Raw genomic sequence first — 15402 nt, forward strand, 5'->3', positions numbered from 1 at the left:
TCCAGTTAAGAACATTGAGGGAATATGGCAGCTGTAATCCTCAAATGTACCAAGCATTAGTTGAGGGTGGTATATACAGGACAACAATCAGTCATGTTGGGAGGATTCCTTTTTACAGCTTTGGTTGTACAGCAATCAATAAGGATATTCACTCCAACTTTCCCTACTATCCTGCCCGTTCAGTGACGCGCACACCTTTAATTACTGAAGGATCAGCAATCGTCAGTTGGGTTGTATGGCAATCGGTACAACCTTTTACTTTGACTCTGTGCGTTCGGTGATGCACACACCCAAAACCTGAAAAATTATTCTTTTGAAGGGGTGACATGCAGTGACCATATGCACATACTTGGGGCAGTGGAAATTGTGGCTACACGTGGAGTTTTATTGATTTAATTCTTATAGTGGGATAGATGAAAGAGCAAGGAAAAGTTGTTATCCTTCTTAGGGTTGACAGAATTTTACATATGTTGTGTGGAAAATTACGCATCCAAGGTCGAGAATCTTAGAGTGCTATTAGGAAAAATGCAACATTTTTGTTTTGTGAATTAAGAAACACCTTTCTGTATACGTGGACACACACTAGAAATTCACACTATATACTTCAAAGGCATTATTAAAAGTTAATGTCTTAATCTAATGCAGATTATATGAACAGATATACCTGTAAAAACAAACAGTCCAAAGAAGGGATTAATTAACAATATATTTTTAAAAATTGAAAGATTCCGGAAGGGAGGATTAAGTGCAAGCAAGGGATGATTAAACCAGTCTTTGATACCCAGCCCCTCCTTGTTTCCTCTAGCTAACGCTTCTTAGCCCCCAAAGTGCCCATCTGAGTTTCTTAGGTGGCCTCTAGCCTGCATACCTTTGCTGAGTAACAGAAATATTTTCAAAGGCCAATAGCTGAGGGGCAGATAGCCTTCACTGAAGATGTTTGCACTATACAGTTCAACCTAAGCTTCTAGGAAATCTGAAGATGTCTCTCCCTTAATATGTGTATGTACTACTCTTAAATAGCCTTTTCTGATTATTATGAAAAAGGGAGACCGTCTGATTAATGAAGCAAAATGCAAGAATTAGCATAAAAACTATTTTGCACATTCACTAAAATCTGCTACATATAATTAATTGCATTAATACATATACACAAGAAATAATGCACTCAAACTACTTGTGCAGTTAAAATTAAATATATCATGCATTTCTTAATGGAAAATGTGACCCTGAAAACATAACCCTATATATGAAATGCAATAGCGTACATGAGAAGAAATCTCAAAGTACACATCAGAAGACTCATGGAAATTTAAACATTTGAGAGAAGAGACTTGAGATGAAATATAGCATAGAATTCAGTTCCTCCACAAATGCAGCAAATAAACATGATTTGTAACAAAATATTTCACATTTATCTGCAATGTATTTCCATGTGCTGAAGAAGTAAACAGTTTTTCTGAAAATGCCAACAAAAAATGAAGATGTTAAGACAGGTGGTATTTTAGATGTTTGCATGAGATAACTACCAGAGCCAGTTTTGACGGCAATGACTTGTGTACATTGGTCTTGGGTTCCAAAAGTATTTTGGAGTACATAAGTAGTATGTAAGTAGTACTACTTCACTTACTGCAAAATGCAATCCACAAACCTATGGCTACAGAACTATGCTTCTACTGTCTTTACTATACTGACATCACCCAGTGTTGGAGTGTTGGAGTAAAGTATTTAGTAGTAAATTGATGGAATAACCAGGAGAGGTATGAAAATGGGGAACAATTACTACAAAATTGGTTGGGTTAAGGAAGGACATGCAAATGCAAAAGACAGACCAACATAGAGTAGAACAACTGTCGATCACAAAATACACTTTTAATTCATCTAGAGTACTAATAATGACAAAAAAAAAAGCTTAAGTTTACTTAGCCCAGCCATCAAGGAGGGTCAGTGTGCTTAATTGCTCACTTTGCTCCTCTGCCAGAAAGACAGCTGGATGCAGCTGAAGATCACCACCATGCACTGCATATCACCTCACATTTTCCATCACTCACATCAAGTTAAATGGATTCACTTATGACTTTTCAAAGGAGAGAGTACCATGGTACCATTTGCCCACAAAAATGTTAATCTTGGTGGGTTGCTTAGTGTCTACCTCAACAAGTACCGGGGATGAGTGTGTCTGTACCCTTATGACTTTTCTTTAAAGTTTCTCAGGACACAGAGATGAAGTCCCATGATGGCTGCCACAATATTTTGCTGAGACGTTGCAGATGGCCAATCAGATTACAAGGTACTGTGGTACCATCCTGGCGACTGAAGTACTACATAAGCAGATGGGAGAAAAGGCTCCCTCAGCCAATGTGATTCCAATATTTGTTTAATTTTCGGTTCAGTGGGAATTCAGCAGTAATCTTGCAGTACATAACAGTGCAGATATCACCAATTTTTCTAAGGGAGTAACTCCTTCATGACCATTCAGAGCACCTTTTTAAAAACAAATGTATTTAAAACAGATTTACACCGAATAATGAAAAGCATGCTCTCTGAGTAAAGTTATACATTTCTGCCAAATGTGGTGTAATTCTATCCCAGACATTTTTTCAGAAATCATTTCCTAAGGAAATTAAAATGTGAAATCTATGTTTTTCTTGTCCCTTGATTGATGGACTTGACTGAAATGAAAGAGCTGAAGTGATGAACCTTTTTTAGGAAAAGCTTAGGCAAGGGTCGTCAAATGGCAAAAAAGCCAAAGAAAAAAAATCCTTACCTAGGGAAAGTCAGACCTAACTATAACTACATTGGTGCTATCACCACCATTGTCTTTAATATACATATATATCATATTTATGGTTTAAAAAACTAACATAGAATTAAGTAAGAAAACACTTAAACTTAAAATGAATCCAAAATATTTTTTAGCTACACTTAAAATATCTAAAAATACTATAATTAAAAACATGACCTAGAATCAAGTTTCTTACAAATTAAATAAAAAATAGGTTAGAAGGAGTGGCTGATTTGAAATGTAAAATATTGTTTAAAAACAATATTTAGAGACATTAACCTATTTTAATTAATGTACTATTTAATACACATTTTAGGACGTAGTGTTTTATATATTTTTCTTTTATAGCCCTAGACTAGGATTATTCGATGTTTTATATTTTTATGATATGTTATTTTTTTAGAACTATTATATTAAAAATAAACAATAATTTCTCTAGTGAGAGTGGGATAGCTCCATAGATCGAGGGAAAGTTACTAATAGATTCTTCATGTTCAATAATTCAGTCGTAGGAGTCTCCACCCTTGGGGGGCTTGGAAAATCTTAAATCTGCTCATAGATAAAAATCTTCTTTTCACTCAGAAATGATGAGCAGCTTACCTTTGTGAATCAGGCCTATTGTCTGTTGTCCCAACCCCACAGCTCACTTTCATCACCTCCACCAAGATAGAGATCTAGCTGGTATAAGGGGTCCCACACAAAGCATGACCACCCATGTGCCTGGCTTAAATTTAGCACTGTGAGTGGTAATATCCCAACACCCATTTTGGTGGCCCATCTGGGACCTGCTACCCTTGACGTTCTTCACTTCTGAGCCTTCACCAGTTGTAGGAATTACTTTGGCACTATGGGAAGGAAATGGAATCCAATGGCCTTTTTTTCTACTGGGGAGAAAACAAGGCCTACCTCCTGTGCCTCCTCAAATCTCCAGATTAAAGATGAATTATGTCTGAAATGTACAAACATGGAGAGATAATTAGTCTCAATAAAACCTAGGGCCCCATTTACCTGAATTTGTGTTCAATGAGTATTGATAATTAGTGTAATAATTTCCTTGGTAAGTATTTTGAACTACTACTAGCAAGAGAGCAGCCAAACTAACTTGTAAATTTAATTCACGCCATTGCTAAAGAAAATCGATGACAAAAGCTCAAATATGATCCAGAGAGTTTTGACACGGGTTGCTTAAGACCCTCTTATGGGCCATGGTTAACTTTGCCCTCCTCCTTGATGTTTTAACCAGGTCCTAGGCATGATGATTAATGCAGCCTACAAACCAGGGAGAGTGCTACGAGAGCTACAGTTCGTGGAAGATTCACAGTGGAACTTCCAAGAGGAAACACTCAAAGCCAAGTAAGCATTGGTCATTACTGCCATAAGTATGTTGAATAATATATTGACTGTCAAACTAAGATAACAGTCTTAAGAAGTCCATGAATATAATATAGCGAAAATCATAAAAACAGCGGAAGTCTTTATAAAGTGGCATAGAAGCACGTGAAGCATGTTTGTAAACATTGCAGAAGTGGGTCCTGAGGCACAAAAATATTCAAAGATGGAAAAGCATGAGCGCCTATTGGGTCACACGAACTACAGCACTCTACCCCAAGCTTGGAGAGGATGTTTGGTTGCTTGTATTGATCGTTTTGGGGGAACAAACATTTTAATGTATTTATGAAGCAGTGTCTGGTGCAGAGCAAATATTTACGATAAGGGCATTTCAAAATGTGAGATTATTACTGTGCATGCGTCCCCCCTTTCCCTCTCTGTCCTCCTCACCCCACAGTTCCTGCACAGTGACCCACTCTGGTCCCATAGTCACCTTACAAAACCTGGGTGAAGCAGGTGGGAAAATGTCAGTAACAATACCCCCAGAATTAGGGAAAACCTCTGGGAAAGGATCCAGTAAATCTGGGCCACCAGGTTATTTCCCATTTGGGACTTTACCTAATAATGACTGGATTTATTGGGAAGAGATACAGCCGAGGTCATTAAGTGTAGCCTCAGGAGGAATATGTCAGCAGCCGAAATGGAGTCGTTTCTGGCAATGAAATACTGAAAATCTGCCCGACTCTACGCGAGGTGGGTGGACCATCAATACGGCGAAAAGAATACTTTATTACCTTTGAGATATAGTATCTGTTCTGCCTTTTCTAAATCAGGGCCTAAGACTCTTGGGCCAGCCATTAACTTCCGGTCACACAGAGGCACTGATTCTTACAACAGATGTTCCCTCTGGTAACTGATTTTATTACTAGTTGATTGCCAGGGCATCCCCGAACATTTATTGATGCACTACATGACAAAATATATTTTTATGTTTTCTAGGTACAAAGGGAAAACGTATAGAGCAACAGTCAAGATTGTAAAAACCTCCGATCAAGTTAGTGATTTCTGCAGAAGAGTTTGTGCAAAGCTGGAATGCTGCCCAAATCTGTTCAGCCCAGTGGAGGTCACTGAAACATGCCCTGAGAATTGCTCAGTTCACACGAAAACAAAGTACAGTGAGTACAGAAGTGTCATTTTACGAAAAGCAATGTCAACTGTGCAATTATAGGAATGTGAAGATATTTTGCAGCAATAAACCACAGACTCATTGTTAAAAGTTGATTCAAAGTTCAGCATAGAAACCGTGCTCTCCAAGCTAAGCACACAAGCTGGTCAGACGGAATATGTCTTTAACATTATTTCACAAGTTTTGCGTTCTCATCCATTGTACTTTTCAAGATGATAACATTCATGTCTCCTGGTTTTAAAGTTTTTGATCATTTTTGTGTAGTCGGCATTGTTAAGGCCATAATGTTGTACAAAATGTAGATTCATTTGCCCTCTTTTAATTAGTTCACATTCCAGTAGAAAAATATGAAAACAATGGCAGCCGGAAATGTGAGCGAAGTGGAGTTCGATCAGTTTTCTGTATCTGCTGTGCTTTCCTCGTCCACCAGGTTAGTTTATAGTCCCTGTGGACACTTGGCTGCTCAAAGGGTTAACAATGATGTGTCCTTGACTACAGGGATTATTATCTATATCACACCATAGGTCATTTTTTAAGGTTAATCTGTTTCCTGTCTAGAAAATAATTCGATAATGTCTTACATTCTGTGAGTTTTCTGGCACATAGATACCGCATAACTACCCTTGTGTTCAACTCTCATTAAGTAATCACAGCCAAGTGGAATCCTACCTTCAACATAGGTCAGCCCAAGTAATACAAATAATGTGTCATGCTGTGAAATAGGTGTTGTCACTTACGGTTTAGGAATTGCAGGAGCAACAATATGTTAATTTGTCACTGTATGTCATATGCGTTTAGGGACATCTGTACTATTACATAAGCAAGGTGCTAAGGACTATAAATCCAATTTCATCCTGAAGCTTGGTCATTGCATTTTCGTAGATCCACGGGACAAAGAAAAAAGCAATGTCACTACTCTTTCAAACATTTTCTAAAGCCAAAAACAAACATGGGTGTCTTAGCACAGCCCAAAATCTCGTTAGACATACTATGGTTGAAATATGATAAGTACCGCTAGCACTGGGGCATCAGCAACTCTGAATGGACAGGAATTGTCAAAATGCAGCAGTCACCCCAGCTTGGCACAATTCATAAGGGCATGTTCCATGCAGATTCCTTCTCAAACTACTCTCCAAAGACCTCTGCTTTCTGGGAGAGATAACAGATCGTCTTTCATAGTTCACTTCTAACAAATATAAGACTACCTATGGGTTAGCGTTATATAAAGCAATGTGGGTTCAGGGTCTTGAGGGCCCACAGTACTTTGTTTGAGTATGTTAGGTCGCGCTTGTGAGGGGTTGTGGGAATTGGACAACCATGAAGTGACTGTATGAAACTTTGACCGGGAAAAGTAATGAAAAGCAGGCGATGTGTGAATGAGTTTTTGTGAGTGAAAGTGTTTGTGTCTCTTTGTCTATATCTGTATGTCTTGGAAAAGCATCACCAAAGCAGCCCGCTGGAGGGAATGGAGCATGTGGTGCTTTCCTGGCGCACTTTCACGTTATAGATAAATTCTGCTGCTTGACATGTGTAGAGCTGCCTGCTATTCTGTGGTCACCAGAGACTGACTCTAACCAGGGAAAGACAGTGTGGTGATTCAAACATCCCTTGTTGTGTTCTGGTGTCCACCTGACTACTCACAACTACACATGGCTACCGAAGACTTATAGCTGTAAGTCATACCACATTGAGCTGGTAGCCAACATTTTACTAGTTTTATATGTTCTCTATGGTGTCAAGAGCTCCTTTTCATATCCTGGTTAATATACATCCACAAAGCAATGTATCAAATCCTGTTGTCCTAACTCTATTACATTGTGTAAGGCCTTCTCCTGGGGAAGGCCTCCTTATGAGAAAGGAACACGTAGGAGTTATAACCCGCCTATGGTGGCAAATCACAGTTAAGTATCTTGCCTTCCACCTCCTTGTGACAAGTAACATACACTTCTCTTTGTGTGAGGCATCATGCAGAAAAAAATCACACTAATGAGGAAACTATCATGCTTTGGACTAATGAAAAACTTCATTGTGGAGCTGTATCCTCCTAAATGGTGTGTAAAAAATTACACCACATAAAAGCTGAAGCTTTTCTTGCTTTATTTCGGAGCACAGAGGACTTTGTCATTGAGCAAAAAACAAACTCTATTATACTGAACTATGCATCAGCCACAGGATTTGCCATACTGAAGAGTAGGTGTTAACATACATTAATAATGATGAAGGTTCTGCTATAAAGTTTAAAACAGACAGTTGTGAACCATTTGGAGTATCTACACCTCCATATAGAAAACCTTCAATGGCAGGGATATGATAATGGTGCCAATATGCTATGTGCACCTTCAGGTGTACAGACATTTCTTCTTTACTGAGTGCTCTATTCTAAATTTAGGGCCTGATCTAGAGTGTGGTGGAGAAAGTACTCCATTGCACAAGCAACAGAGCACTCTGCCAAACCATTGGTCTGCCCACATCATTTAGAGTGAGGATGACTAAAGATATTTCTTCAATGGCACTCCTGTTGTCTCTGTTAACAGAATCCTTCTTCCAACGGAAAGGAGAGTAGAGATGCTGGGGGAAGGACTTTATACGATCTCCTCTCAATAAGTGGAAAGTTTATTCTACCAACACTTCTTTGTTATTTCGTTAGTTTCCCTGCACCCTCCCAACATTTCTTAGTTTTTTCTTTAGTTTCCCTGCAACCTTGAAAAGTCTGAAAGGTCATCAGTGACAGCTGGTGGAGCTTGAAAGTGGTTAGCACAAGACCAATTAATAACTTTTGGCGAGTGAGCAAGGTGAATTTTTTTCCTGGGTGGATCGGGTGGGGAGGGGGGATATGGTGGAGAGGGGATCTCCCTCCAAGACAATTTGTAAAATTTGGTTTTAAATGGTGCATTTTTAAGCACAATTTCTTTAATAAGTTGAACAAAAAGCCGCTGTTACAAACATTTTTAAAGGGAAACTCATAACACATTTCTTACAGTTTCTAATTTGCTAATCAAGTCTGACCACCATAAGGGTGTGGACACCAGGCAAGAGGGCTTTATATCTCTACATTAGTGTAAAATGGGCAAGAAGAAGAGAAACCCATCTAAAGGTTGATTTGCACCAAGTGAAACCAGGAAAACTGGGATCAACCCTGGCCTCTCCGCTTGAACAAATTGTGTGATCCTAAGGAATTGCAGTATTTCACTGGGCCGCCATGCGATTTTAATTTGCATATGGTTGGGTGCAAACTAAGGTATCATGTGTTCAAAACGAACAAGTACAAAACTGGTTTAGAGTTGCTTGTGTTCTGGTTAGGATCTGGCCTAGAAGTTCGGGCTGGATTGTTCCCATTGGAGCGGGGTCAAAACTGAGTTGTATATGGCTGGGTCCAAACTGAGGTGACATGGTGTCCAAAATAACAGTAGACTGGGGTGCCACCCGAGTAATCACCAGTGCCTGAGAATAATTCAAGCATTCCATCCATCACTTTTTTGTATTCTTTAGCCATGTAATTTATTATCACATTCTAGAGCACCTTGAAATACTTCAGTAGAGGATGTGCATGGTACAAACACTTCTTTTGTAGATAATTTAATAGGCTATAATGTTGCTCCATCAACGATAATAAGCTAGACCACATGTAAGGTGCACGACTGAACAGTCTCTTGGTTCTTTACTGATATCGTCACCAGGGCAGTGGGGGGAGGTGCATGAATGTTTTATGTCTAAGAATATCCATCTAGTGACTGAATTGTACAAATTGAAATAACAAAATTTGGGATCAATCCTGGCTTTACCAAATTGTGTGATCCTAGGCAACTATATAATTTCACTGTGTTTTTTTGCATTTTATCCTCACATCAAATGTGAAATAAAGTTCACTGTCATACTCCGCTCGTCATGACTCTGTGCCACAAAGCTCCACCAACTTTTTGCTGCCAACCCATGATCCCATTTTAAAGGATCCCAGAGTATTTTATTTTTACTTCTAGCATTGTGTACATTATATACACAATGTGTGGGATAGTTCTGCTGTCTGAGGCCTGCACGAACCATGAAACCCAACAGCTCTTCTGTCTGAAGCCTTTAGCTGTATGATATGTGTAACCTGAGAGATAGCTGTACATCTGTGTAAATTAAGCAATATCTCTGCTGTCTGAAGCCTGTAAGATCATTGTAACCAAAGCAATAGGCCTGCTGCCTGAAGCAAGTCCAATTCATTTAACCCAAACAATAGCACTGCATAATTACTCTGGGTCAAATGGACCCTCTGTTTAATAGTGAATGATGCAAGGTGCTGCTTTTGTGCATCACAGTGCATACAAGTGAGTTGCATATATACCAAAATATATATAAACAGTAATACAAAAGCACAAACCTAAGATACAAAGTATAATACTGATCTCACAATAAAAGACCAAGGGGGTCATTCCGACCCTGGCGGTCCATGACCGCCAGGGCCGGGGACCACGGAAGCACCGCCAACAGACTGGCGGTGCTTCCTGGCTATTCTGACCGCGGCGGTAAAGCCGCAGTCAGAAAAGGGGAACCAGCGGTTTTCCAACGGTTTTCCTCTGGCCCAGGGAATCCTCCATGGTGGCGCTGCTTGCAGCGCCGCCATGGGGATTCCGACCCCCTTCCCGCCACCCTGTTTCTGGCGGTTCTTACCGCCAGGAACAGGATGGCGGGAACGGGTGTCGTGGGGCCCTTGGGGGCCCCTGCACTGCCCATGCCACTGGCATGGGCAGTGCAGGGTCCCCCTAACAGGGCCCCATGAAGATTTTCACTGTCTGCATTGCAGACAGTAAAAATCGCAACGGGTGCAACTGCACCCGTAGCACCCCTGCAACTCCGCCGGCTCCATTCGGAGCCGGCTTCCTTGTTGCAGGGCCTTTCCCGCTGGGCCGGCGGGCGCTCTTTTGTCGGTCGCCCGCCGGCCCAGCGGGAAAGCCAGAATGGCCGCTGCGGTCTTTTGACCGCGGAGCGGCCATATAGCAGTAACCGCATGGCGGGCGGTGACCGCCGCCCGCCACGGTCAGAATGACCGCCCAAATGCAGGGCACCCTTTTAGCACCACACATTGACTCAAACATGCTGCAAATTATGTTTCTCATGGAAGAAAAATATTTTCAATTACACCCACTTCGAGTCTGTGAGGTGGTCAGTAACAAATGGTTTACATAAGACTTACCAGGACCTGAATATTCCCTACCTAGGCTATTACTAGTATAAACCAGCTTCATTCTGAGATTTGCCGTCTTGCCTCTTGCAAACTGACTTATTCCAATGAAGTACTACATGAAAATGATTTGTAAAAAGAAAGCTCAAAGCTAAATAAACCTACCACATTGAAACAATAATGAAGCAAAGTCATGTGGAGTGAAAAAAACACAGAAATTGTGTCATGTGCTCAATCATCACAATAAACAAATTGGGTCACATGACTATCCCACAAGAAGGATGTAGTAGTGGTCACCAAATAATAATGAGGTGGGATCATTGGGTGACCCTAGTAAGGGTCTCAAGATTCCAAGTTCCTTGTATTAGTAGTTTATTTAGTCAAGGACATGTCTTTGAATCCTGGGACTTACAATCTCACTTTTATAATGGCTAAAACAAGACTATGGCCCTCATTCCAACCCTGGCGGTCATGGACCGCCAGGGTGGAGGGACACGGAAGCACCGCCAACAGGCTGGCGGTGCTTCCAGGGCCATTCTGACCGCAGCGGTAAAGCCACGGTCAGAAAAGGGGATCCAGCGGTTTCCCGCCGGATTTCCCGCCGGATTTCCCCTGGCCTGGAGATTCCTCCATGGCAGCGCTGCTTGCAGCGCCGCCATGGGGATTCCGACCCCCTTCCCGCCAGCCTGTTTCTGGCGGTTTACACTGCCAGAAACAGGATGGCGGGAGCGGCTGTCATGGGGCCCCTGGGGGCCCCTGCACTGCCCATGCCACTGGCATGGGCAGTGCAGGGGCCCCCTAACAGGGCCCCATAAAGATTTTCACTGTCTGCTTTGCAGACAGTGAAAATCGCAACGGGTGCAACGGCTTCATTGTTGCAGGGTCTTTCCCGCTGGGCCGGCGGGCGCCCTTTTGGCGGTCACCCGCCGGCCCAGCGGGAAAGTCGAAATGACCCCCGCGGTCTTTTGACCGCAGAGCGGTCTTTCGACGGGGTTTCTTTGGCGGGCGGCCTATATATCCCAGCATGAAACAAAAACCCCTGGACTGGACAAGCCATCTTGTCCTGGAATTTGGTAACTTGAGACCTCTGAAAACAACACAAAAGAGTCATGTGATCACCATATAATAATAGCTCAATTGCATTTTCAACCAGTTCCTGAGCCTCATTTTCAGATCATGGGTTACAGATGACCCCGTTCTTGCCTTAAGCCCCTCCAGTTTTGTGAGGCCACTCCAATGGGACTTGACAACTGGAGGTGCTGGATCTTACACTGTGACAAAATTCAGTCACCCCAAAATTGACCTCAGTCTTCCACAATGTGCGGGATCCAAGACTGTGTTAACCACAATTTCATGAGTTAATGTGTCCCATCATTAAGGCTTCTTCCAATACATCAAAATCAATTAAAAATACAATATATTAATAATATAGGATTAAATGATGACAATCAGAAACTGAGTTCTAGATCAATGAAAAGTCCAGGGTTCTATTACAAAGATCAAAAAATGATACAGAGTCAGTGCTATGAAGAATCTTACTTTCAGAGTTATAGAGTAAGTAAAAATTAGAAAAAAGTCCAAAATAAAACACATTAGAAACTACACTCCTACACATCATATAAAACTTGTTTCAAAAGCATGAGTTTTAATTCAGTTTGCATATGTGTTTCGGTGTGTGTAAATGGTTGTTACACATTGTTATTGACGCACAAAAATATTAATCCATAACATTCTCCTACAGATTCCTCCTGTGATTATTATATAATCACAAACAAAATTAATAGGAATTTATTAATCAATAAATTATAGTTTGCATTCCTGTCTACTTCTTTCTGGTGCTGTCCTCTATCATTTTCAGCTGGTTGTATACATGATCCTTAACTTTCTCTATCTCATATTCTTCATTCCATTTCCTTTTTGATGATCTTCTTTCTCCCTTACATCCACAGTTTTTAATAGGCACCCAGAATATTTTAATAAAAAAACAGGATCATTGCACAACTCATTATGATAATTACAGGAGTTGGTATAGTTCTCAAAGTACCCCCTCCTAGATTATCAATCCATTCACCAACCTTGCTAAAACTCTTTTCTGTCACACTAACCAGGGGAACCTACAATCCCCTTACATGTCATGCCTCTTTTAAAGTATGCAGTACACAAGAGTTATTAGTTACATTGCTTATATAGGCAATAATAGCAAGGTTGTTATTAGGTATGAAGGTGCAACATCTCTTAATGTTCAGTGCCCTTGCAAACACAGCCTTCCTTTGCAAGAAGGATATTGAATGCTAAACAGTTTTGCATTACCATGGCGCACATTGCAATTAACTCAGATTAATGATCCAGGGGTATTAGAAGCGGGCCTATGACCAATAAGAGACAAACGTCTAATGTTCACACCATTCATATCCACACCAATTGGGATAGATCATGGCACCTAATATATCTAATACTACCTGTCCAAATCCACGTTTCACTCTCTTTAAACCAACTGCATCCTCTAATTCACTCATATGATAGACTCTACGAAGCACTAAAGGAAAATAACAAGATCCAATTGGGTGGCAAATTAAAATAAGCAGACTTACCACACACATAATACATTCCTCACAATCTGGTCTCACCATCAGAAAGTCATAATTTATAACGCAAATTCTTTCATACTCACTTTCTCTCACATACTCAATCTTTTCAATATTCTGAGGTTCACAACACACTAGACGCACTTAACCCATTCTTTCACATTCCATTCTCCATGTACGGTGCAAATTTGACAAATTAAATTCTTCCTCTCCTTTTATCTGCTCCTTTAGCTTTCCCTCACCTCTCCAATCTTTCACAATCCTCGCCCCATTCATTGTATTCCTTAACAAACTCATACTCATCTGTACTGAAAAAATACAAATTCCCCAATTATTAATTTCCAATTCCATGCTTAATTTCTGGAATTTGTTATTTTTTTTACTATATTTACAAACCTTGTTTGTACTTTTATCTTCAGTGATAAGCAGATCCTTCAATGAGATATTGAAGTCCGACAAATAGGGAGACAAAACTTATTAAATGTATTAACAGACTCAATACAAGACAAGCTGTAAGAGATAGGAAGTTGTGCTTATGCTCCCTCTTGCCCTGCAGAAGAAGGAAGAAAAGTGCAATCATAGCAGTTTTTTATATTTACTATATTCCCCCATTATTGCAGCATGAATATTATCTTGAAATCCACTAACTAAACTTTCTCTATGTGTCAGCATGTTAGGTTAACAATATATACCACAGTCAGTTAAACCTTTGCGGAGACATATCCCATTCCATATCCCATAGAGCTTGGAGGCCTTCTGGGTAGCCATGTGTTTGATAAAACCTCATCAATAGAATAGAATGGAAGAAAGTAAGCACAGCAATAAGCCAACTAACATCATGAATATTATTGTTAGGATGATCAGAGTAATAATTATACACCACCTGCTGTATTCCGTCATCTATCAAGACCAAAAAATAATTGATTGTGAAGCTCCAAATTATTATAGCTGATGAAAACTTTCTTTAAAACAATGATAAATGTTCTTTTTTTCTTCATACTTCAGTGAAAACAATAATCAAAACAAAATGTAAAAAAAACTTCATTTAAAAAAAAGTTAATTTCTCTTTTAGCTCTGAAAGGATTCTTTCTTCTTTTAGATTTGTGTCTGTATTTTTCACTTTAGCTTTGTCTCTAACAGTCTTATCAAGATTTTCAGGATCGTTCTTCCACAAATGACTCACTTTCAAGATCAGTTTCAAAGTTGCATTGGCAGTGACTTATAGGACTGAAGATTTCTGAGTATCCTTCTCCTTCTTTAGACACTGTTGCTAGATATACCCATTCGGATGAGGCATACTTCCTATTTGGAGTTATGTTTTTGCTTATCTTCTAGCAGCTGGCGACCCACTCTCACTGTTTTCTGTGTCCAATTCAATTAATTCAGCATCTTCATTAATTGATTTCACTCTCTTGCTGCCATTGTTCTCTTTTGCAAGTTCTTTTCAGTTACTTATTTTCTTGACCCCTTTCTTCTCTGGTAACCACCACTGATACATCTTCACCCATTCATGGATTTAAACTATGGTCTGCTTTAGCTGCAAAATTTGCTGTTTACTGCTTTCTGCTCTGGGACTTTCGTAACTCAGATTTTCAATTGAAGTCTCTTGTTGCTTGGATCAGAGACTACTCCTTCTAACTACCACTCATGCTTTTGATTTTGACTTTGCAACAGCTTTTCACTGTGATCCTTACTTTGAAACTGGACAGTTGTATTGGTCCTTCACTTTGGTGTTGATCTTTACTTTCATCTAACAGGACTTTTATAATTGTGTTGCCTTCATCAGTTGAACAAGTAATTTCACCAAACACTGCACCAGTTTTAACATTTTCAGTCCCCTCTGGAGCCAGGCTGTGCACTTGACTCGGTGGATCAGTGGTTTTTTTCACTACATTTGTATCCACCAACTTCACTGTCATTGTTTGAGCAGCATGGATCACCTGTGGGGTTCCAGAACACCTCACTGCAGTGTTTGTTACCAGGATGATTTGATAAGGGTCCTTGCAGTGCTCTTGTAAACAATTCTCCCTCAAGTGCTTTCTGACAACTATCCAGCCACCAGCAATCAGACTGTTACACTGAGGTTCTCTTGTTGCTTCTGTCACCAAATTCACCTGCTGAAAAACAGATTTCACCATAACAGCCAGACCTTTGCAGTAGTGCAGAACAAAGTTATTGGTAATTGAAGCAAGTGCATCTGAAGGTGCATAAGCTAATCCCATTGCTTTACCCAAGAATCACTTCATCGGGTATAAGACCGTCATTTTGTCAAGAGTACACTGGATACTCATCAAAACAAGAGGGAGATCATTTGGCCACTTCAAACCAGTAGAAGCGCACACTTTGGCCACTTTTT

The 15402-nt window shown here is 40.2% G+C and overlaps 1 protein-coding gene across 3 annotated transcripts in view; it reads left to right on the forward strand.

Annotated features, from left to right (window-relative positions):
- SFMBT2 (Scm like with four mbt domains 2) overlaps window positions 1-15402 on the forward strand; it is an 872139-nt gene that overhangs the window by 779978 nt on the left and 76759 nt on the right. For all 3 annotated transcript variants that reach the window (XM_069229268.1, XM_069229271.1, XM_069229269.1), the window contains 2 exons: window positions 4026-4135; window positions 5111-5286. In XM_069229268.1, the coding sequence (XP_069085369.1) occupies window positions 4026-4135; window positions 5111-5286 (286 nt within the window). The remainder of the gene's footprint in view (window positions 1-4025; window positions 4136-5110; window positions 5287-15402) is intronic.

The sequence above is a fragment of the Pleurodeles waltl genome, chromosome 4_1 (genome assembly GCF_031143425.1).
Source record: "Pleurodeles waltl isolate 20211129_DDA chromosome 4_1, aPleWal1.hap1.20221129, whole genome shotgun sequence".
NCBI lineage: Eukaryota > Metazoa > Chordata > Amphibia > Caudata > Salamandridae > Pleurodeles > Pleurodeles waltl.